The 24,172-nt window shown below is 42.3% G+C and overlaps 1 protein-coding gene across 4 annotated transcripts; it reads left to right on the top strand.

The window, feature by feature from the left end:
- Nucleotides 1–23: 23 nt before the first annotated feature.
- CCDC127 (coiled-coil domain containing 127) lies at nt 24–24,172 on the top strand. Of its 4 annotated transcripts, XM_077810902.1 has the most exons (5): nt 79–204; nt 2,395–2,479; nt 3,336–3,407; nt 8,227–8,355; nt 22,089–24,172. In XM_077810902.1, the coding sequence occupies exons 4-5, from the start codon at nt 8,235–8,237 to the stop codon at nt 22,757–22,759; spliced, it is 792 nt and encodes a 263-aa protein (XP_077667028.1). In that variant the 5' UTR covers nt 79–204; nt 2,395–2,479; nt 3,336–3,407; nt 8,227–8,234; the 3' UTR covers nt 22,760–24,172. The 4 variants fall into 4 exon arrangements, with proteins under 4 accessions (XP_077667027.1, XP_077667028.1, XP_077667026.1 ...); XM_077810901.1 differs by lacking the exon at nt 3,336–3,407 and having other exon boundaries at nt 24–153; XM_077810900.1 differs by lacking the exon at nt 3,336–3,407.

Below are 24,172 nucleotides of genomic sequence, written 5' to 3'. Positions count from 1 at the left end.
CGCGCAGTTACCGGAGCGAGCCTCCGGGAGAGACCAACTGCCGGGGGAGGATAGTGTAACGGGCGACCAGGCTCCCGCGGCTGTTGTTCCCTTTCCCCCTCCCGTTCCAATGGGCTGGTCCGGGGAGGTGGGGGCTGGACCCGCTGGCGGCGGGTAAGTGGCGGCGGCGGCGGCTACTCGGCTGGGCCTGGCGGGGTCTGTGCGGTGAGTCTCCTCTTCCGCGGCCGGGGCGCTCACGGGGTTGTCCCCAGACGCGCGGGGGCGGGAGGCGCTGCTGAGTTTCCAGGCCGCGCCTCCAGCGCGTGAGGCTGTGGGTGGGGGCGGGAGCGCCCGGGGCTGTCCAGGGGTCGCAGGACCCCGCGCGCGGATCGGTCTGGCCGTGGTGGGCCTCTGAACGCGCGGCCTGTTCAGCCCCGTCACTGGACCCGGACCGTTCTGCGCCCCCAAACTCTGTGCGCCCAATATTTTAAAATTCTGCAAATTTTATTTTCCAAATAAATGTGGAGGCTCCAGTGTGGCACTGGGAAGCACGGGCCACTGGCTGCACGGAGGTGGGAGATCACTGTGCAGCTCCCCCTCTAGATAGCTGCACGCAAAGCTAACACAACACAAGGACCGGGCCTGGCCCAGAAACACCCCAGGTCCCTACTCCTCCATGCCAGGTGGAGGCAGGCAGGATCCAAGTGTGGAGGCGCTGGGGGGGGGGGGGGGATACAGGTGTGGGTTGAGAGGGGTTCTGGGTGAGGTAATCTGGGTGCGGGCGGCTCAGTGGGCGATCCGGGTGCAGGGGGGATCTGGCTATAGAGGGTCTTGTTGTGGGGGATTTGGGTGCAATGGAAATGGGACTCTGCAGGGAGATCCGGCTGAAGGTGGTTGGGGCTTCATAGGGTGGGAATCCAGGTGGCTTGGTAGGGTGGCTCATTGGGGTGGTCCAGGTTTAAGGGGGGGGGATTCTGGGGGTGGAGTGAGGGTCTGGGTACAGGGGGCTTGGGCAGATGGGAGAGCAGCTCCCTGTACAGGGATCCCTCCCCCTGCAGCTGAGGAGTGATGGGAAAGGTGGGAGATTCTTTCAACTGGGGGAGAAATCTGGGGGGTGGGTCTGACCCGGCCCCGGATGCCATGCTAGCAGCTGACCCTGGCGCAGGGTAGGTGCCACCAACCAGGTCTTCCCCAGTCCTGACCTCTGCCCCACAGTGATTTACCTCTCTGCTGACTGTCCTGGGCACCGGAAACATACTGCTTGAAACTGTCACGTGACCACTCTTGTGGCTTCCCTTTGCTTTCCTGTCAGAAAGTCATTTTTCTGTGGGCAAGCAAAGCAGTCTGCAGGGGACACAAATTCTGCACATGTGCAGTGGTGCAGGATTCCCCCAGGAGTAACCAAGGGATGTAGGCGGCACAGTGGTTGGCAGCCTCTGAGCACATGTACAGGATCAGGCCCTGTGTGTGAGATAGGCCAGCGAACGCCAAAAGGCAAATCTTCTCCCTGTTCATGAATTGGTCAGGAATTTAGGTGAGAGATAGGTGCCCAGACAGCTGCGCACAAGTGGAGAGGCTGAAATTTAGATGCGGAGGGGAACTTTTACCCTGAAAACTTACTCACTGAGTGAGTTTCGGCTCCTTTGTGATCCCCAAAACTCCTGCCAAACCCTGCAGGAGGCTAACTTGAGACTTGAACACCTAAATCTCGGGTTTGGAAGTATCTTTGTGCATCAGGGCCCAGCTAACTCTTGGACTTCACTACAGCCCTTTCCATGGCAAAGTAGCCCACTCTTGGCCAGGGCAGAGCTCCCAACCCACTCCTCTCTGTGGGCTAGCACTGTGGTAGGCTCAAAGTGTGGAGGGTGGTCTGGGTTTGCAGTGATGGGGCCAAATCAGTACCCTAGATAGCCCACAGGTATCTTAACATAATAAACAAATGCTTATACTCGGGGGGTGGGGGGTGAATGTGAGGAGAGGTCCTAAATCCATCTACCCAACTCTGTTATCCCTGCCCAGTGCTAGAGAGACAGCCCTCAAACTCCGATGTACTAAAGTCTTGCATACATGAGTTGCACCATAATAGACTTTGATTTGGAAAACCAAAATTATAGTTGCTTGCAGCAGGGTTTTTTTCTCCTTTCATTTCTGTAAAGAGGAATTTGTTGTAGAATCAGACCCTACTCCATATCATGGGACAGGTCTGAAATATCTGAAAGACTGACTTGTTGGTCTGAAGCTCTAAGAAAGGTAGTACCATCTCTGTCAACACCGGCAAAACCTGTTCTATACTTCTGCCTTATCAGAGAGATCTGATTTCGCCAATTATCACTTTAAATAAAGACGAAATGTTCATATTTAAAAATCCTAATCTCTCAAATTAACTGGTTACTAAAGCAATCATTTTATTTTTAGGTCTAAAATGACTTTAATAAAGAAGCTGCAGTGTCCTATTTTCTAGGCAAGTGGCTAAGTTGTACCTAAGTCTGTTAAATTGATGGTAAGTAAATCTCAAAGTTCTGGGGTATTTTTCGTTTTTTTCTTGATATACCACAGGAGTCAACAACCTTTCAGAAGTGGTGGGCTGAGTCTTCATTTATTCACTTTAATTTAAGGTTTCGTGTGCCAGTAATACATTTTAACGTTTTTTAGAAGGTCTCTCTCTATAAGTCTGTATATTATGTAACTAAACTATTCTTATGTAAAGTAAACAAGATTTTCAAAATGTTTAAGAAGCTTCATTTAAAATTAAATTAAAATGCTGATCTTACGCCGCTGGCCCGCTCAGCCCGCTGCCAGCCTGGGGTTCCGAACGTTCATCTGGGCTAGCAGCAGGCTGAGCGGGGCCGGAGGCTGGGACCCAGCAGGCAGCAGCGTGCCATTACAAATCAGCTCGCATGCCGTCGGTTACTGACCCCTGATATACTATAATGCTAAAGTTCTTCCTTGTAAAGATTTTTCGGCATCATGATTATTTAACATAACAAAACGTTGCTGGTATTTAAAAGTTGGCTTGTGCCAACACTTTTAGCCAAGTTCACTTTCCATTTTAAGTAGGAAATGTAGAATACTTTTAAATATAGTTGTGTTGTAAGTATGGCATTTTAGAGGTGCTGAATGGCAGAAAAAATATTCTACAACCAATAGAACTTCTCTTTAAAAAAATCTAATCTTTTAGAACAGTCCTTCAACATGAAGAATATTTGCTTTTCCTGAGGTAATAAAAAATATGAACATATATTTGATAACTGAGTTGTGGTGTAAACACTTGCTTAAAGACATTTTAAAGCCCCTGAAACTCTGAAGATATTTTTTTTTTAAACATGATTTTTTTATTTTATTTTATTTTTTTTAAGAAGTACTTGTTTTGGCATCTTTACAAGAGAGGACAACGACTCATCATATTTGTGTAATACGCAGAAGTGGAGGTGGGTAACTGCACAGCTTCTTTTATCAGATATGGACATTGGCAGTCCAGTTCTCAGTGGACATACAATCTAAAATTTGTTGTCAGTATGGGCTGTGGGACAGAATGATCGTTTTGTTGTGTTTGTATAGCACCTAATACAGTGGAGTCCAGGACTAGGGCTCCTAGGTGCTATAGTAATAGACATACAGTACAGACCCATTTACGTACGGCTGTCGGGAGTCAAGCCATCATGACCACGTGTTAACGGACTGCGGGTTAAGAGGGCCATGCTGAAAAAAGTGTTTATGATTCACTTAGAAAAAAACGCTGTTATTTTCTGCTCTTTCTGGCTCGCGTTTTTTTTCTTTCTTATGAAGTCTGTCTTTCGCCAAAGATGAATGATTTCGATATTTTCCGCATTTTGCTCCTCCGTAAATCTTACAACAGTTTCTACAGCAATAAGGGCTTCTGTGAGCGAAATTTTGACCTTTTCAACGATATTGTCGTCGTCATTGTCATTTAGGCCTGCATTATTAGAATTCTCGCCATCACTTTCGCAGTCCGATGTAGCCTTGCAGCCCGTTAATATTTCTTCCTCGGACAGAAATTCTGAAGTCGGGCAATCTTCATCCATCTCCAGCCACCCGGTAATGATTTCCGGCGATGTATCCAAACTAAAATCTTTTATCATTTGAAAGAGAAGTTTACCTTTATCCTCTTTTGTCTGTGTGCGTGTTTGTAGGACGTCTTCTTCCGAAAATCCTTCAAAGTCTGGCTCTGAATCAGTGCCACTGCTGGAGTTTTCCGAGTCTGAGCCGTCTTTGACAGAAAAGGCATCACCGAAAGCCTTCATCCAGCAGTTTTCAATGGACTTTTGATTTTATTCCGTCCCAAACTTTTTTATCTAAATAAATAATTTCCTTCATGTTTAACTGTTTCAGGAGTTCGGAAATGCCTGAAGACGTGCATGACACGATCGCCAAAATCATCTCCCACTAATAACTGTTCTTAAAATTCTGAATAATGCCCCGGTCTAAAGGTTGAATTTTTGATGTTGTGTTGAATGGTAGGTATAGCACTTGAATTTTTCCATCGCTTGATACCAGTGATTCAGCTGGAGGATGGGCCGGACAATTGTCAAGTAGCAAAAGTGCTTTGGCTTCGAGTTTCTTTGACCACAGAAGCTTACAAACAGCTGGAACAAAGTTATTGTGGAACCAGTCGTCGAAAATGTCTCGTCATCCAAGCATTTTTGCTGTTAGCGTATATTACTGGCAGTTTGGCTCTGTTGAGGTGATTAAAAGCAGCGAGGCTTATGAAAGCGGCCAACGAGAAGAGGGGCAAGCTTATGGCTGACCATCTTATTACTACAAAAAAGAAGAGTCACACAGTCTTTTTAAATCCAGTTGTTTTCTGTGTCTCGTAATTAAAGGCTAAAGTCTTGTCAGGTAGCAGTTTTGAAAATAAAGCTGTTTCATCACAGTTATAAAGTTGTTCTGCGTGGTAGTCTTCATTTTGTAAAATAGATTTTAACTCGGTGGGAAATGCATTCGCGGCCAATTCATCGGCTGATCGGCTTTCTCCGTAAATCGATACCTGCGCTATGCCATGACGCTTTTTAAAATGACTTATAAACCCCTTGCTGGCTTGGAATGATTCATCCCCCATTAAATTTCCAAATTTTGTCTCTTGGGCTTGAAGAATTAGCCCACTTAAGCGGCATTCCTTTCAGCCTTTCCTGAGCAAACCATGTGCACATGGCTTGTCTGTTGTGGGTTTTGCTGAATAGCACACATGTTTTCGTTTAAGCCCCATGGCAGAATTGATATTTTGTACAAAGCCATTCAGTTTAGATTCGTTTTTTAGCCATCCTCGGAGAGTAGATTCGGCAATCCCAATATTTTTTGAAACTTTGGCCTGGGTTTCTCCACTATTTACTCCATCTGTTGCAGCTAGCTTTTCTTCTACAGTGTAGGAACTCTGACGCTTGCCCTCTGCCATTATATTAGGCCTACAGTTAAAATTTTCTAATGTAGTATATATATTATATATCTGTCTAGCATGACAATGTCTAAGCGTGTGTTACGTCTTTACCAATATCGATAAAGACGTACAACACGTTTCTGCTCTGCACTTCCTGTCGATTTCTCTGTCAGTGAGTTAATGAGTAAATCCGTAGCTCAACGTAGCAAGTTCCTGTATCGCATATTAATGAGTCTCGCGTGTTAAATAGGTAGCACTGGGAGGCATGGCGCTACCGTGCTTTAAGCGAATTCGCATGTAAACAGGTCTGTACTGTAATACCGTTGTGATCCATGTTGACAGTCTTCACAGAAATACATAGGTCTGAAATAGCATGGAGATGAACTTCTCTTTTCCCTTGATAATTCTGTACAATGTAATGGCCAAATTGGGTCAGTGGTGGGGAGTGGGGGGAGGAGCTCACATGCCAGTACCCACGACTCACCTGTTCCACGGATGAACAAAGGACTTGCCTGTCTATTTGACTCCCACCAAGACCACATCTTTCACAAGCAGTAAATTAACTGTCTTCCGCTGTATAAGCAATTCCTTCCACACTATTCTACTTTAAATTGTATTTCATGTTGTACCAGGAAACTCTCTGGGCCGATTCATGGAGCACTGCAGATGCAGCGGGTAGGATCTTATTGCTCCACAACCCCTTTTTTGTTTGGCTGATTAAAAGAGTGGTGTTGCAATGGAGAGCCAAATGCAGCCCTGTTTTAAATAAGTTTACCAATAGACAATTTTTTTTTCTTTGTAGCTAATTATTCCTGGAATACACATCTTACTTTCAACACTCTTAAAGGAAGAATCAGCTTTGTGTTTTTTGAAGGGAGGGTGGGTGGATAGTTGAAACTTTTGGTCTTACAAGAAGAAAGCAACTCAAAACTAACCAATAACCCAGTTTGTTTTCCACCTAAAGGCAACTCTTATAACATCTGGATTCATGTTTTACTTTTATTTATATGATTATAGTATGACAGGGTTCCCGGGTGCAGCCTGAACTATGGGACTGCTGAGCTTCCCTCCTCCCCCCCCAAACTGGGCTCCTTCTCACACTGTGATGATGTTGGCAAGCACCAAAACCTGTGGCAGGCACTGCACTTACCCTTCACAGACACAACCAGTCGAGTTACATGAATGCTCCCACACACTCATGAACCAACAACAGAGAAGCTCCAGCCAGTTCCCCCCAGCTTCCCAGCCTTGTACCCCAGAACTGTACCGCCTTGCCCTGGTTAGAAGCCTGACCAGTGTAAGTTCATTACCAAGTCCACCCCTCCCTCAATGTAGAGAGGACATACACTAGCCATTGTAAACTGAGCTGAGATTTCCCAAACACTTCAGCTAAAATACACTGTTTTAGATAAAATATAAAACAGATTTACTAATTACAGAAAGATAGATTTTAAGTGATTATAAGTAATAAGCCTAGAGATCAAAGTTGGTTACCTAAGGAATAAAATAAATTCACAGTGTAAGTTCTGTAAAGTAAATGGGGTTGGAATCAAGCAGTGCCTCATCCTGAGAGATGGTACAAACAAGTCTGGAAACTTCAATACACAGGCTGGAACTCTCCTCCAGCCTGGGACCACCCTCCTGCTTTCAAAGTCTTTGTCCTCCGGACATGTTTCCAGATGTTGAGTTGTGAGGGGAGTGAGGCCATGTCATGATGTCACTTCCCCTTCTTTTATAGTTTCTTCCAGCTTGTTGGAAAGTTCTGTGCTTGTGACTGGGGGTCCACCCTCATTGGTCAATCATTCTCCATTATCTACGATGCTCTTTCTCAGAAGTCTTCTGGGATGGTAACTGGGAGTGTAGATTCTCTTTAATGGGCCATCAGCTTGTCTGGCTACTTCATTGCTTTACCTGAAAGACTGGTTGTGGGTGTTCCCAACCTCAAACATATTTCACACGTGCACACACACACACACACACCAAAACTTCATAACCTCACATACAATAATAGCACATACAATCCAACAGGATATCAATGTTCAACAGATCAAGACTTTTAAAATGATTCCTCACAAGACATACTTTGTACAAAACATATCATAATTATGTGATGGTGAATATGCAGGTTCTAGGGTGCTGCTTTGAGGTAGAGAGTGCCAAACATAGTGTCCAGAGACCACCAGTAGGACTGAGACTTCATTATTTTGGTTGTCTACTCCAAAGCACAACAAAAGACATTTTCAAGTTTTTAAAAATTACTAAAGTGCCGGTTATCTCCACCTGCTCACCATCTTAGGCATCATTAATTGGTGGGGTTTTTATATGTGTTACAGCAGCAGTGGGACTCAAAGAACAGGTACTGGCCTTATGGATTAGTTATTGTACTTGTTTCCGTGCTTGAGGAGTGAAATTGGCTTTCTGAGGTGCTAGGCCCTTTGTCTACTGACTGGAAGTAATTTCATTAGCAAAGAATAGATAGATTAAGATTAATACCAAAAGAGTTCATTGTGATATCTAGTCTGATCACCAGTATGCATAACACAGGTAATAGAACGCTCAGTGGTTATGCACGGAGTCCAATAGCTTGTGTTGAACTAGACTATACTGTAAAGACTCCAAGTGATGGAGAATGTACCACTTCCCTGGTAATCTGTTTCAGTGGTTAATTACCCTTACAGTTGAAAATCTATCTCTTTAGTTCCAGTTTGATCCAGAATCTGAAATAGAAATCCTGAACCAAGTATTAGGTATGGTTTTAATAGGTGCACATGTCCATGTTACCTACTGCTATCAGCACCCTCCCCTAATCATTGGTACCACTGACATGACTTTTTTTTCCCCCTGTGAATCTAAAGGTGTCTCCATGAATAATTTAAATGATCCTCCAAACTGGAATATCCAGCCTAATCCAAGGGAAAATGGTGGTGATGGAAACAAATGGAATTATGCTTTGTTGGTTCCAATGCTGGGATTGGCTGCATTTCGTAAGTAATATTTTTATTAATTATATTTTTCTGATCAGGCCCAGCATTCTAGTGGAAATACAATGTGTTGCCATGTGTGGGGGGTCAGAACTGGCTGCTGAGTTCTCTGGACCAAAAGGTTCATGCAGCAATACACTGCTCCAGCAAGCCCTCTTCTGTCCAGCTGATTGAAATGGCATTTCCACAATCCAGTGGAAAGCCAAATGCAGCCATCCTTGCTACCTGGAGGAGGGTCATCTCAGAGCCTTTGAAGGAAGAGGAGAGAATTGGGGGAGTAACCCTATTTGGGAGGGAATGTATGTTTAGGAGGACTGGTATGTGCAGGTAAAGGAAGGCTAATACATAAAAATACTAGTACACACATTTGTCTACACAAGCTAATTTACCTTTGTTCTTTTTTTGGGAAAAAAAATTGTAGGCTGGTAGTCTTTCCCTTTCCCTTACTCATCCTTTCTGCTCCTCCATAGTTTGCCTCTTTTCAGGGAAGTGGAAAGTTTTGTGTTTAAGGCACGTGAGTTGGAGGAAGGAGACCTGTGTTCTGCCATAGACTGAGTAACCCTGGGCAAGTCATTTAACCTCACTGTTCCTCATTATTATCAGATAACACACTGAAATACCGTTAAGAGGCTCTAATAGAGATGAGGACACCATTGTGTTAGTTGCATTGCAATTTCACATGAAGACGTAGTCCGTTCCCCAAAGTGTTTATAGTCTAAGGACTTTGTCCAAAACCCCTTAAGCCAGTGGTTCTCAAACTTATTTGGTCAGGCCTCCCTTCTTTGTATCTGTAGTATTTTCCGCCCCCTCTCCCACCCTCTACCCCAGGATATATATCTCCACCAGCTCTGAAGGCAGAGTGGAGAGTAGCAGCCGCTGGCTGGGTGCTCAGCTCTGAAAGCAGCACAGTGCCAGCAACAGTACAGAAGTAAAGGTGCCAACGTGAAAAGTGATATTTGTCAATATCACTTTTCACAGCAGACTTAGTGCCCCATTGCCACCCTTACTTCTGCACTGCTTACGCGTTGGGGGATTCTGCACAGAAGTTATGTCTCCCACAGATTTCTTTGCTCCCCTGCAGAAAAATGGCTTTCTGATGGGGAAGCCACAAGAGCAGTCGTGCGACCCTTCCCAGAAGTATGTTTTGGGTGCCCAGGGCAGCTGGCAGAGAGGTAAATCACTGTGGGGTGGGGGGTGGGACTGGGGGGAAGACGCGGCTGTTGGCTCCTACTCTGCACTGGGCTCAGCTGCTAGTCTGGGCTGGGTTGGGGAGGACGGGACTTCCTCTTTCCCTGCACGGCATCCAGGGCTGGGTCAGACCTACCCCCCAGGTTTCTCCCCTGTCTGTAGGAAGCTGTGCAAAACCCACCCATAAGCACTTCCTGCACCCATCGCTCCGCAACTGCAGGGGAGGGATTCCTATACAGAGAGCTGCTCCCCCATCCGCCCAACCCCCATGTATCCAGAACCCCTCATACCCAGACCCTCACCCTACCCCACACCCAGAACCCCCCCGACGAGCCCCTTTCCCTTACACCTGACCACCCCAGTGAGCCACCCACACCTGGATTCCCACCCTACTGAGCCCCAACCAGCTACACCTGGATCCCCACCCCACTCAACCCCACTCCTCCAGCATCTGGACCCCTCCACACCCAGACCCCCCCCCCTTCGATCTCTATCTCCCCCACACCCAGATCCCCCTGCTGAGCCCCAACCACCTTCATCTGGACCCCACTGCAGAGTCCCATTACCGTTGCACCCAGAACCCTCCAACAAGCCTCTGTGCATCCAGATCCCCCCCGCACCCGGATCCCTCACTGAGCCGCCCATACCCAGATTGTCCCACTGAGAACCCTCTCAACCCACACCTGCAACCCCCCACACTTGGATCCTGCCTTGCTGAGCCTGCCTGCCCCCACCTGTGCACTTGGAGCAGAGCGGGAGGGCCCTGGGGTGTTTCTGGGGGCAGGCCCTGTACTTGCGTTGTATCAGGATTGGGTGCAGCCTCAGTGCTGAGAGTGCAAAGTGATCTCTCATCTCTATGCAGCCAGTGGCCCGTGCTCCCCGATGCCATGTCTCCACATTTATTTGACAAATATAATTTGCAGAATTTTAAAATATTGTGTGCAGAATTTTTAATTTTTTGGCGCAGAATGCCCTCTGAGTTACTGTTGCTTCCACTCTGGGGCTGACAGCCAGAGCCTCACTGCCTCCAGTTGAGGAATTGGATGGGAGAAGGAGATTTTGAACTTGGGCTGCCTGGCAGTAAGGGGGTGGGGAGGGAGGAGAGCCCAAGCCCAGGTGGCAAAGCTCCCTTTATCCCTGCCTCCTGGGCGTGCACAAGCCCAGGCACCTGGGTCTGACAGCCAGAGCTCTTCCAAAAAAAAAGGCATACAGCTCACGCCTCCTTTAGAAGCCTGCCCCATAGTTTGAGAACCACTGCCTTAAGCCATTGGATATGGGCTAGAAGTGACATGAATGGTAGGAAAAGAGGAATATAATTAAAATTGTTATTTATAAATACTGTGTTTATACATTTGTATTCTTTAAAGTCTATTACCAGTTGTCCCGTAACCTAGCCATTGTTAACTAGCAGTTTTCATCTAGGCATTGCCGCAGAGGTGAGCCTTGAGGAAGGATTTGAAGTAGGACAGCTTAGTAACCCCTAAGGATCAGTTCAGGAAGGATGTTCCATGCATAAGATGGTGTGGAGCTGTCTGTATAAGAGCTGAGTGAGGAGGCTTGAGATATTGGTGAAGTGGATGATGTGTAGGGGAGCCATGTTACAACATTTTTATCTTGTGCTTCAGACTATTTGAGTCGAATGTGATAGTGCCGAGAAACCCAAATCAGAGATGGGGAGCCTCATTGTGTTAGACACATACACAATGCTATACCCTGCCCAAGCAGTTTGACTGTAAAACTTATTTACCTGTGGTGAATAGCACTTATCTTGGATGTTTTCAGAATGCATAAAACTACAATGTGAAAAATTATCTAATAAATTGCTCTGTTTGTGGAAAACTTCAGTCTCTTGCTGTGTAAGAGTTCTAAGCAGCCCTGTACAGTAATTCACATTTGGGGACAGACCCTGCATTCTTTGAGTACTGTATTGCTTGACTGAGTGGTGATTTTGAGTGCTTAAGGAATGCAGGATTATTCCCTACATGCTTAAAAATAACTGCTTTCCTTTTGGCTCTGTAAATTGATCAGAGTAAGGACAATAAATAGCTCAAAATACTCTTATATTCCCTCAAAGGTAATCTATCATAGGTACACACATTATAGAAATGTTTCCTGTGCCCCAAAGTGTCTGTTAATGATGATCTTACTGTTGAGGATACTGTGCTTTAATGAGTGTTGTAGAGACTATAAGTTACTGTAAGTAATGGTACCAGAGTTTTCAAAATGTGTGCTATTTATATACTATGGATTCTAGGTGTATGTACCTTGTAAAGAAAGGATTTAAAAAAAGAAATCCTGGATATTAAAGTAATATGAGCCTGAAACTGGAGTGTGCAGCTATCAGACTTAGAGCCTATGGCTAGAAAGCTCTTCCTGGATCATCTAATCCATCCTCTTATATCTAAGATAATACTACATCACAGAAGTTGTGTGATGCTCAAGTTCTTCAATATTTGTATTGTGATTTGAGATCCTGTTGTGGAAAGTTACAGGCAGAGTATTAAGGCAATTTTTCCCCTCAGTTCCTTGGCAGTCAGGGTTGCAAGTGGAATTTAACCAATATTTTAGTAAGCTCCATTCTGCAAGTGCACCATGCTGATGGAGCAGCATGTGACACATTAGCAAGGTGCCAACAAGCTGGAGGGAACCCACAAAAGGTGGAGCTAGTGTGTCCATGGACTGGCTCTAAAGATATGTTATATTACTTTCAATAGCGTAGTTGTACTGTTTCAGATAACTCACTGAAGAAGGGAGACAATGTTCTACAGCTAGCCTGCCGAGAATACTGTATGCAGCCCAGTTGGCAGGGAAGGAATTGCAAAAAGCTAAAAAATTAGACTTGTGCCTTTTCTGTCTTTTGATGTATGAAGAAGGGCTGAGGTCCCCTGCCACCCCAAGCAAATTGTTAATGTTAGAAATTCAAGGCCTGTCTAGGCTGGAGGTCCCTCTTGTGAAGACTAGAAAACTAGTGAAATGGTGATAGTGAAAATTTAGCAAGTGAAAGTGACTCAGACTTTTTAAAAACTTTTGTTTTTAACACCATCTTAACTGCAGTAACTAATAGCATAAATAAAGGAAAATTTTGTTAACATTCAGTACATTAACCCTTAAGGTGTTAAAACTTAGAATAAATATCCTTGGTACTTCCTTGAGATTCTCCAGGGCTAATAAGACTTGATGCTCCTGATATTTCTAAGGTTAAAAAAAAGTTAAAGCTGTCTTTAGTTTCTAAAGGAAAAAAAACTTACATTTTTTAATGCATCAGAAGGAAGCAAAACAGGGCAAATTCCCTTAAGAAAGGGAAGTCACCTTTGCAAGTCACCTTTAATAAATAATCTCTGAAAAGGCAGGTAGAGAAATTTCTAAACTGTTTATTCTGGACCTCTGCCCAACAATGATCATCAGTTAGAATAGTGCAGGGGTTCCCAAACTTGGTTCACGGCTTGTTCAGGGTAAGCCCCGCGAGAGGCTTTGTTTACCTGAGCATCCACAGGTACGTCCACTCACAGCTCCCAGTGGCCACGGTTTGCCATTCCCGGCCAATGGGAGCTGTGGGAAGTGGTGCAGGCCAGGCCACCACTTCCTGCAGCTCCCATTGGCCAGGATCGGTGAACCGCGGCCACTGAGAGCTGCGAGCGACCGTACCTGCGGACACTCAGGTAAACAAAGTGTCTTGTGGCCCGCCAGAGGCTTACCCTGAACAAGCCGCGAACCAAGTTTGGGAACCCCTGGAATAATGTGATATAAATCTTTCTTTTGTTTTAAACAAACTTTGAGTACGTGTAACTTAACCTTATTTTAAGCTATAAGAGTGTAGCATGACAATAATTGCTGAACCTGAAAAAAAGCTATCTCCTTACACTTCCCGAAACAGACAATATTTTTATGGATCCCTTTTATTCATTGACCCAAAACATCATCTTTTTAAGACTAGCCATATTTCACTTACTCTAAAAGAAAAGGAGTACTTGTGGCACTCGGATGCATCCGATGAAGTGAGCTATAGTTCACGAAAGCTTATGCTCAAATAAATTGGTTAGTCGCTAAGGTGCCACAAGTACTCCTTTTCTTTTTGCGAATACAGACTAACACGGCTGCTACTCTGAAACCTGTCATTACTTACTCTGGTATACGAATCTATACTATTCCACTGCTTTGAAAATTTCCATCTTCAAGTTACTGGCCACTTCCCTTCTAAATCAGTTAATAAAATGCAGAATTCTGAGAATGAAATTGGTAGTCACAAAGGAGGAGGGATTTCATCTTTACATTTTCCAATCAACATGGTGATCCATCACTAACCTACCTGACCTTTCTGGATCTCTCACTTCTACTTCAAATCTTGTCTTGTTTTCCACCATATACTTGCAGTTTTTTGTCTATTCCCGGCTTACCCTCGTCCAGTCCCTCTTTAAAAGTACTAGAACTTGTAAATCACTTTCGCATAAACACAAACAAAATTTGTTTATTTAAGGGTGCTGTATTCTATTCTAACATTTTCCTCAAGTACTGAAAAGCTAGCAAATACACAGTTATGGTCAACAAACACTTCTGTTTCTCTGCATACACAAATGTAAGTCATATCAACTCTTACCTATTATCCTTCTTCCAGAACACATTGTTAATGTCCAAGGCATCAAATTACCATAGAGCTTTAACTCCATATATACATACATAGGAGGAGGACACATCTAAAAAGTATATGTCCTCTTAAGAGAAGTTTTTGGTTGGATATTTTGAAAGAAAACAAAACAATTTAACATGTCTGTAAACGAGTGGCCTCCTCGCAGGCACCCCCTCGTGGCCCCTCACCTCAGTTTCCCTCTAGGGTCCTCAGTAACTCCATACAAGATTATCTTCTAGTCCATCAATATAGTTTAGTAACCAAAACATAGTACAATTAGTCCATAATCAATATTCCCAAAACATCATCTATCTCTCTCTCTTACACACACACACACTTTAAAAACATCATCTATCTCTCTCTCTGACACACACACACACTCTTTAAAACCCAGCTTTGTTCTCAGCATACCTAGAATCTAAGTTCTTCTCTGTCCCACTGCCGGGGCAGCCATCCCAGCCCTTCCTTCTGGGGACAACCCTGCTCTTTCCACAGCCTCTCTGCTGGGAGCATCCTTGCTAGGGAAACATTCCTCGCTCCCCCTGGCCCTCTCATAGTTCCTCTGAGGGTCAGCTGTCCAGCAGGAAGACATCAGCAAGTAAGCCCATGTGCTGTTGTCCCTTGACTGAGACCTCTCTGGCCCTTAGTTCCAGCTCTCCAGCTTAGAGCCTGCAGGTCTCTCCGTCTGCTCCTGCTCTCCAGCCCTCTGGCCCTGGCTCTCTAGATTGGGAACACCAACCAGCAGACTACTCTTAGTGCTCTGTTGCTTTCAGCCCTCTCCCATGAACCACCTTCTCTCTCTCTGACAGTTTTCATTGCCTGCTCTTCCTGACTGAACCAGTCTTCTCTGACTCAGTAGATTGCTTTCTCACCAGGCCTATTATAGCCCCCTAGGTGCTGCCCTCCCTTCTCATTTGGCATGACTGAGAGCACCTGAACTGGAACAGAACTGAGAGTAGTTTAATTGAATGGGCCAGCTACCCTGTTACAGTCCCCTGTGGTAAACTATCATACAGCCTTAAGGCTAGCATACATACAAGGATGACACGTTAAAAGTATGAATGCTAAACATTTCTTAGGGGAAAAAAAAAGAATTTTAACAAGTGTGTCCATCTTCTATGAATGTTGGAGTTAAACAAAGATTGACTTTTGCATGAATTTCCCTAAAAAAAACCTGCATACATTAAAGATGAGAAATAAAAAACAAATAATACCGTGGTTTATAAAGAATGACAGTATAGTGATGGCTGCAGTGAATGTTCAACTATAGAGAAGTGTTCACCCTGAATGCACCTGTTGCAACCTGCACATCTGCTGTTACGGAAAAAAATATAGGATGCTGCCTATCAAAGAATTTATCATCATTTATCACTGTGATTTCAAACTGGTGATTCTGAAATTGCTGACAACAGAGCTGTAAAATGGCCCATTAGAATTTTTTTAATGTGCTATTGTGTAAATACAGCTCACTGCCTAGCAAACAATGTTATCAGAGTTAATGCAGCACATTGAAACTGGATTAGCTCAAATCAGTTATGGAAAAAAAAATCACCCAAATTACAAAAGCAAAAAATCTAAAATCAATATTTGTGTAAACTATAGAAATTCAGTTAGATACCTTAGAAGTTTTATATTGAAAGTGCCCATGTATTCATTGTAAAATGGTTCTGCAAAAAAAAAAAAAAAAGGTGACACACTTGGTAATTAGTATACGTATTTTAAACAAATTCAGATGTCAGAAAATTCAGAGCCTTCATTCCTTCTCTTCTGTGATTTTTTTCTAAAATAATGTAGAAGATACTTCCTTTCTCTCCTCTGTTAAACACAAATATCTGACTCAACTGTAACTATTGCTTTACCACCCTCCCATAATATGACTCATACTATTTATTTTACATCTTGTTTCTCCCTTTTCCTTTTGTCTGTCTGTTTTTGCTCTATTTGTGTACAGTTTCCATGAATGGAAACTTTTTTTTCTGTAGAAAGAAATGTATATTTATAGTACTATATAGTAATGGTTACTTAGTTCAGGGACCATTGCACTGGGCTGGCTGATACCTGAACCTTTTACAGGACTATTCTTTGTAACATCCTCTTGACAAGGGGGCATTTTTCATACTCTTCTTATCATTCCTACCTACTTCACTTTAGATAAAGATCCTATGGTTCAACTGAACAGTCGAGGGAAAAAAAAGTGGCATATAGCTAGCAAATTGAGCGGTGCTCAATGTAAGAATTGAAAGCTTTCCAAAATATTCATTTCAAGCGCTTCTTGTACCTTCAAGGCAATAAATATACATAATTCCATAGTGAGAAAACTCCACCTATAGACAAAGTTACTCAGATGACTTAACTGACCTGATTGCAAATTAATAGACAGGTATTGACTGAGGTTTAGTTTTTTAAATCTCAGATCATAATTAATAAAAACTAATTCTCTATTTACACATTTGTACAATTTGTCCAGCATATTGATTCTGACTCCAATCCTGCATGTGTCAGAAAAAAAGATGCTGGAACAAATTAATAATTTTAAAAACAATAAATCATCAGGCTGAGATGGTATCCATCCATGACTTCAGAAGCATGAAGTGGCTGATCTGCTAGCAAAAATATACAAACTCATTAAAAACACACACAGTTTCAAAGGATTGGAGGGCAGTAAAAGTACCTGTATTTTTTTAAAAAAGGCTCTAAGTTGTGATATGGGGAATTGGAGATTGTCACAACTGAGGGCAACTGCACCTGTATTTCTCCTCAGTGGTCCAGCAAGGGCACCAACTGTCATGCTTTCAACTCCTTAGCCATTGTCTTTTTGGGCTGAGACCCATGTCTCACTCCCTTCGTAACAGTTCCCTGCTTTCACTCGGTTAGTCCCAGCAAAAACAGTCTGCTTAAACACACCTGCCTTCTCTCTTCAAAGACGGTTAAGGGGTGTAATTGCTATAGTTATAAGGTACCACATAACACTTCCTGTGCAAGCTGACTTTATTCTTAAGGTAAAAAAATATTACAGGGAAAACATATTAAAAACAAAAGAACATACACAAATGCTAGTAGGCTTACCAGAGTCCACCCCAGTCCTAACATGGATTCTGGCAGGTGCAATCCTCCAAGCCCCAACCCCAGGGGATTCCTTGTGGTTATAAATTCATCACAGCTTCAGTTTAGAACAGGCATGCTCATGACAAGTTTAGTCCACCCTTATACAATTCAGGGCACTTTGATCTGGAGTTTCCAGAAACTGGTAATTAGTATGCAATGAGTCTATCTTCTCCTGCATATCTTCGAAAAGTTGGCTTCTAGAGGAGAGAATTTGCGTTCCCCTCGCTCCAAGGTACTGCCTGGGAATCCACTTCACACACATTGTTCCAGAAGGCCCTTAGAAGTTCCTAATGCCATCCAGAAATTGCAGTAATCTTGTCTTCTTGCTAAAGAAGTTCCATACAGTCTTTCACTAGAACAAAAAGAATTGCATTTTTAATCCAATGAACTCCAAAGATGTTTAATTTAATTCAGTAAAGTTTGATTAAATTTAACTTCATCTTAATTCCATAGGTTTGTTCACCATATTACAAATCCATAATCCATATTACAGGATATTGTCAGTCTGTCAGAGATCAGTGAGACTTAAAAATTAAATAGAACACAATATCTGGAAGATCATGATATGATATGGTCTAACCAGCATGGTTTCTGCCAAGGAAAATCATGTCTCACGAAATTCTTGGAATTATTTGAAGGTGTCAGTAATGTAGTAGGTAAAGGAAAACCAGTTGAGATTTATCTAGACTTCCAAAAAGAGCTTTGACAAGGTGCCTCACAAGAGGCTGTTAAAGAGGTTGAGTGGTAGTAATGTGAGAGGCAGGCATAATGTTGTCATGGATCAAATACTGGCTAGCAGGCAAAAAGCAAAGAGCAGGATTAAGTGGCTAATTTTCATCATGGCAAAAGGTGAGTAGTGGGGTGCCTCCAGGTTCCATACTAGGTCCCAGGTGGTTAAACATATTTATTATGATCTGGAAAGGAGCATGAGTTAGTGAGGTAGAAAAATTTTCAGATGACAAAGTTATTTAAGTTAGTGAGGACCAAAAAGAACTGTGAAGAACTTCAGAGAAACCTAAGCAAGAAAGGTGAATGGACATCATAATAGCAGATGAAGTTCAGTGTAACTATATGCCGAGTAATGAACACTGGGGAGAAAAATTTAGATTACTCATACCCCTTAAAGGGTTCAAAATTAACTGTATTAGTTCCGGAAAAGAACTTTGGTGTCTCTGTAGGCAGGTCAATTAAGACCTCTGTTCAGTGCATAACTGTGGTCAAAAAAGTAAACAAGATATTAGGACACATAAGAAATGGGATGGTGAATAATATGCATAATATTATAATGTCATTATACAAATCATTGATGTGGCTTCACCTAGAATATTGTGTGCAGTACTCCATCTCAAAAAGATTATTGCAAAATTAGATATAGTTCAAGGAAGGGCAATGAGAATGATTAAGGGCATGGAAAAGCTCCTAGGAAGAGAGATTGAAAAGATTGGGATTAGAAGGAGGATGAATAACAGGTGTTATGATAAAAATGTGTCATGTAATGTATGGCATAGATCAAGAAGTTCTGTTCTCCCTGTATCATAACTCAAGAACAAGAAGACATTAAAAGGTGGCAAATTCAAACTTATAAAAAAAGCTTCCACATACATTGGTAATTAAAAGGTGGAACTCATTGTCACAGGAAGTCAGTATGATCAAGAATTTAACAAGATTCAAAAAGGAATTGGACATTTACATGGACATAAAGAATATCCAGTGTTATAAATCATGCTAACAAAGCTTTTAGAGAACAGGATGATACCTAATGTTGGGAGAAGATTATTCCATATGTTTTCCTTGTGGGGTTCTTACACCTTCCTCTGAAACTTCTGGTGCTGGACAGTGTTGGAGACAAGATACAGGACGAGATGGGTTTCGGGTCTGATCCCATATGGTAACTCCTATGTTCCTAATTGTGCTGTGCAAGTAGCTCCCATCAAAATCAATGGGACTTCTGCATGTGGACCCCTTGGAAGATTGGACCTTGTGCCATTTTTTATGGGTTAATCAGTCTAGTGGAATTATGTTTGATCTCTGATATCTGAGATAATACTTCTGATTATCAGAATTCTAATACTGAAGAACAGTTGACCCATGAACTTTCTGAGGGGAGAACTATAAATTTTTAGCATAGCATGATTGTCTCAGGCTGAACAATAAAAAGGCACGTCCTCAAAATGTGAACAGAAAGTTATTTTGCCTTTGAGTCTATTTCAGTGTGACCATAAAAGCAGGAGTACATACTCACAGCCTCATATATTGATTCAGACGTTCCTCTGTTCTGCCTCAAATTCAATGCAAAGCAAAGGATCATAAAAATAAAAAAAAGTGGCTGTACTTGCCTCTTCCAGGAATGACTATCAGAACAGCCTCTTTCCAGGGCTCTCAGCTGTCCTGTGGAAATGGTATTGTTTATACACTTCTCCTGTTTACCATCATGCCTTGACAGAACTCAGGACTACTGCTGTGATGATATGTGTCTCGTCCTGCCCCCATCTCCAGAGTCAGAGAGAGAGAGATAAGGTCTGTAACCACCAAGACCCAAACTGATACCTCACACTGGGAGGCAAAGAAAGTTTATTTTACTCACAAAACTCCAACCTCAGGCCCTGAAGTTAGGGGCCACAGAACAGCTTTTCTATAAACCCTAAACTACTTCCTCAACATCACTTCCTTCCCCCACGTACGCTGAGAAGCATATATGTTTTAGGTAACAAATCTGAGGAACTGTCTCAGATTAAGATATCAGAGGAGGTTTTGGAACAAACTGATAAATTAAACAATACGAAGTCACCAGGACCAGATGGTATTCATCCAAGTTATGAAGGAACTCAAATATGAAATTGCAGAACTGACTGTGGTATGTAACCCATCACTTAAATCAGACTCTGTACCAGATGACTGGAGGATAGCTAATGTAAGGCCAATTTTTCAAAAAAAAAAAAAAATGCCTCCAGAGGTGATCTTGGCAATTACAGGCTGGTAAGCCTAACTTCAGTATCAGGCAAATTGATTGAAACTATAGTAAAGAACAGAATTGTCAGACACATAGATGAATACAATATGTTGGGGAAGAATCAACATGGCAATCATACCTCATGAATCTATTTGAGGGTGTCAACAAGCATGTAAACAAGGGTGATCCAGTTGGTATAGTGTACATGGACTTTCAGAAAGCCTTTGACAAGGTCCCACACCAAAAGCTCTTAAGCAAAGTAAAGCAGTCTTGGGATAAGAGGGAAGGTCCTCTTATGGATCTGTAACTGTCTAAAAGATAGGAAAGAAAGAGTAGGAATAAATGATCAGCTTTCACAATGGAAAAAGGTAAATAGTGAGGTCTTCCAAGGATTTGTATTGGGACCAGTTCTGTTCAACGTATTCATAAATGATCTGGAAAATTTGATGCCCAGTCATCCAGTTTTGTGAGATCCCTTTGCAACTCTTTGCAGTCAGCTTTCGACTTAATTTGAGTAATTTTGTATCGTCTGCAAGTTTAGCCATCTCACTGTTTACACCTTTTTCCAGATAAAACTTGCAGGATAAACTTGCAGACGATACAAAATTACTCAAGATAGTTAAGTCCAAAGCTGACTGCAAAGAGTTGCTAAGGGATCTCACAAAACTGGATGACTGGATATCAAAATGGTAGATGAAATTCAGTGTTGATAAATGTGAAGTACTGCACATTGGACAACATAATCCCAGCTATACAGACAAATGATGGGGATGTAAATTAGCTGCTACCACTCAAGAAAGATCTTGGGGTCATTGTAGATAGTTCCCTGAAAACGCCTGCTCCGGGTGCAGCAGCAGTGGAAAAAAAAGCTAGCAATGTTAGGAACCGTTAGGCAATGGATAGATAATGAGACTGTAAAAATCATAATGCCACTATATAAATCCATGGTACACCCACACGTTGAATACTGCGTGCGGTTCTGGTCGCCCAATCTCAAAAAAGAGATATTAAAATTAGGAAAAGCACAGAGAAGGACAGCAAAAGTGATGCGTATGGAACAACTTCCATGTGAGGAGAGATTGAAAAGACTGGGATTGTTCAGTTTAAAAAAGAGATGACTCGGGGATATGATCGAGGTCTATAAAATCATGAATGGTGTGGAAAAAGTGAATAAGGAAGTGTTATTTATCCGTTCACATAACACAAGAACCAGAGTCACCCAATGAAATTAATAGGAGGCAGGTTTAAAATAAACATAAGGAAGTACTTCTTCACACAACTCACACTCCACCTGCGGAACTTGTTGCCAGGGGATGTTGTGAAGGCAAAAAGTGTGGCTGGGTTCAAAAAAGAATTAGAAAAATTCTTGGAGGAAAGATCCATCAATAACTATTGCCCAAGATGGTCAGGGATACAATCCCATGGTCTCAGTGTACGTAAACCTTTGACTGTCAGAAGATGGGATTGGGCAACAGGGGATGGATCACTCGATAAATTGCTCTGTTCTGTTCGTTCCCCCTGAAACATCTGGCACCAGCCACTGTCAGAAAACTGGGCAAGATGGACCATTGGCCTGACCCAGTATGGCCATTCTTATGTTTTAAAAATGTAGATGTATAGATTTTAAGGCCAGAAGAGAACATTCTGATAATCAAGTCTGATCTCCTCTATAACATAGACCAAACAACTTCTCAGTTTTGTGGGACATCTGAACTGAAGTGAATTTCACCCTTTGTGTCTTTGGGGAGAAAAAAATAAAGTTACTACTAAAAGTAGCAACAGAACTTCTTTGTGAAGTACTTCAATAATTTTGATTATCAATACTGTACATATTTTGTTTACATATGGAATTTGTTTTATGTATGACAGGTTGGATCTGGTCCAGAGAGTCTCAGAAAGAGATAGAAAAAGAAAAAAAAGAATATTACAGAAGACTAACATCTGTACAAAGAGATCTTGAATCAAAATATCGTGACATAATCACAGAAAATCGCCGCACAGTTGCTCACTTGGAGTTGGAGCTTGAAAAGGAACACAACAGAACCCTGAGTTATCGTGAAGCCCTAATCTCCCAGAGTCGCAAATTAGTAGAAGAAAGAAGAGTTCTAGAACAGGAACACGAAAAGTTGGAGCAAGAAAAGCAGGTTCTGCGGCGCTCAGGGGCAGCAGGTGCCTTGTACCAGAGTTGTCTTGCAAAAGAAGCACAATGGCAAAAGAGAGCTAATATTGTAATAAAAGAATTTGAAGAAGCACTTTTAGAAAGACAAGTGATCTACTGCAGTTTTGTGCTGCCCAGAAACCAGCGACTAGAAATAGAGAAAAATTTGCTAGTTAGAGCTGCAACTGATCCTGTTGCTGTGGATATAGAAATGGAAAACGGTTTAAAAGATATTTTTAAGTATGATACATATTGTGGTAATGTGCTGAACACAAACAAGCGTCAAAATGGAAGACTAATGTGGCTTTATCTCAGATATTGGGAACTAACTGTTGAATTAAAAAAGTTCAAGAGGGTAGAGAAGGCCCTGTTGGAAAAATGATGTGTGGGGAAAGTAGTGGCATTTCATGTACTATGGCACATGTAATATATGATGACTCACTGGTATTCTAAAGATGCTAATTTCCTGTAGTACATTCATATATTTTCCCCCCTCCTCATTGCAGCCACATTTGCAGTACTCCCCATCCATGAAGGTGTCTCCACTATTGGTGCCTTTCCATTGATGGGCCAACAACAAATGCTCACTAGGCAGTGCAGTTTACCTTGAGACTGCGTCAACTGAAAGATACACTTTGTGTTCACAGCCAGGTTAGCAGAGAGTGCTCCCAACTCCTGATTTCCTGCATGGCAGTGCAACAAAACTCTCAGGAAAGTACTCGGAAGTGACTGTAACAGTGAGATTTCTTGTTATATTATTTAGATGTGAGATGCTTTCTCTGTACCAATGAAAAAAGTGTGGAATCATGTTTTCAAATTAGATTTGCATGGTCTTCCAAGCTTGATGTGCATATGTCACTTTACACTACATTATACAAAAAAATATTTGCTTGAAATACAAAGACAGGATGCTATTTAAAATAATACAGAACGAAAATAAAAACAAGGACTTTGATCTGCTACTTACTGAAGTTAATAAAAATGAGGGCGTGATTGGTCTTAAATCAGGATTACATGAGAGTTGTAATCTAAAAGTTGCCACGTCAAGGGAATTCATACAATGGAAAAGTAAAACATTTAATCACTTATTTTTCCTTTGAGGTCTAGGTTACCAGATTGGACTTTGCCCAACTTGGTATTGCTGAAGGCCCTATTGCTTTGACTGATTGATCTCTAACGGGTTGATTATTTTAAGCCCATCTCTAGTAGACAGATATCCACATCATAAAAGCCATCATCACACACAGCAGAGATTTCAAGGATTGACTGGATGTAGAGACTAAACAATTCTCTTATCCTTACAAGTAGTCCCCCCAGATCAGGTGTGGGATTATATTACCTTGGCTCATGCACAGTGCGGAGTTGGGCAGGGAGTAAAACCATCACCTGGATTGATTTTGGGGAAGTAACTGAGCAAAATAAATTCTCATGGAATTTTCCTCCTCAGCTTCCCTCATCTGGGTATTTCAGTCATGGGGTAATCAGCCCAGGATTCTGACCTAACTGTAGAATTAAACAGAAGAAATTATGTATTCACAGACAAATAAAAATAACAGCAGAGGAGTGCAGAAAATAAAATATAAAGGCTTTCATTTTTCAAGTCTGTCCTGTTTAAAGTGCCTCTTGAAATGTTTGTTCTCTTCTGCAAAGGGAGAAAACATTAATCACTTACATAAAAAAGAGCAAAAGGAAAATGGATATACAGTAACTGATAAGTAAAGTAACTGTATTTACATTGATTTTGTAGTTGTGTTTATATCATTGTCAATTTCTATTAAATATTGTTTACATTGCA

This window comes from Eretmochelys imbricata, chromosome 2, assembly GCF_965152235.1.
Source record: "Eretmochelys imbricata isolate rEreImb1 chromosome 2, rEreImb1.hap1, whole genome shotgun sequence".
In the NCBI taxonomy this organism is placed as follows: Eukaryota; Metazoa; Chordata; order Testudines; family Cheloniidae; genus Eretmochelys; species Eretmochelys imbricata.
This window is presented reverse-complemented; position numbering and strand designations above follow the sequence as displayed.

Bases quoted from the DNA above. Each gene is read 5' to 3' on its own strand.
- CCDC127 (XM_077810901.1), top strand. From the start codon at position 8,235: ATGAATAATTTAAATGATCCTCCAAACTGGAATATCCAGCCTAATCCA. The intron at 8,356-22,088 runs GTAAGTAATATT...TATGTATGACAG, and splicing joins GCTGGGATTGGCTGCATTTC to GTTGGATCTGGTCCAGAGAG.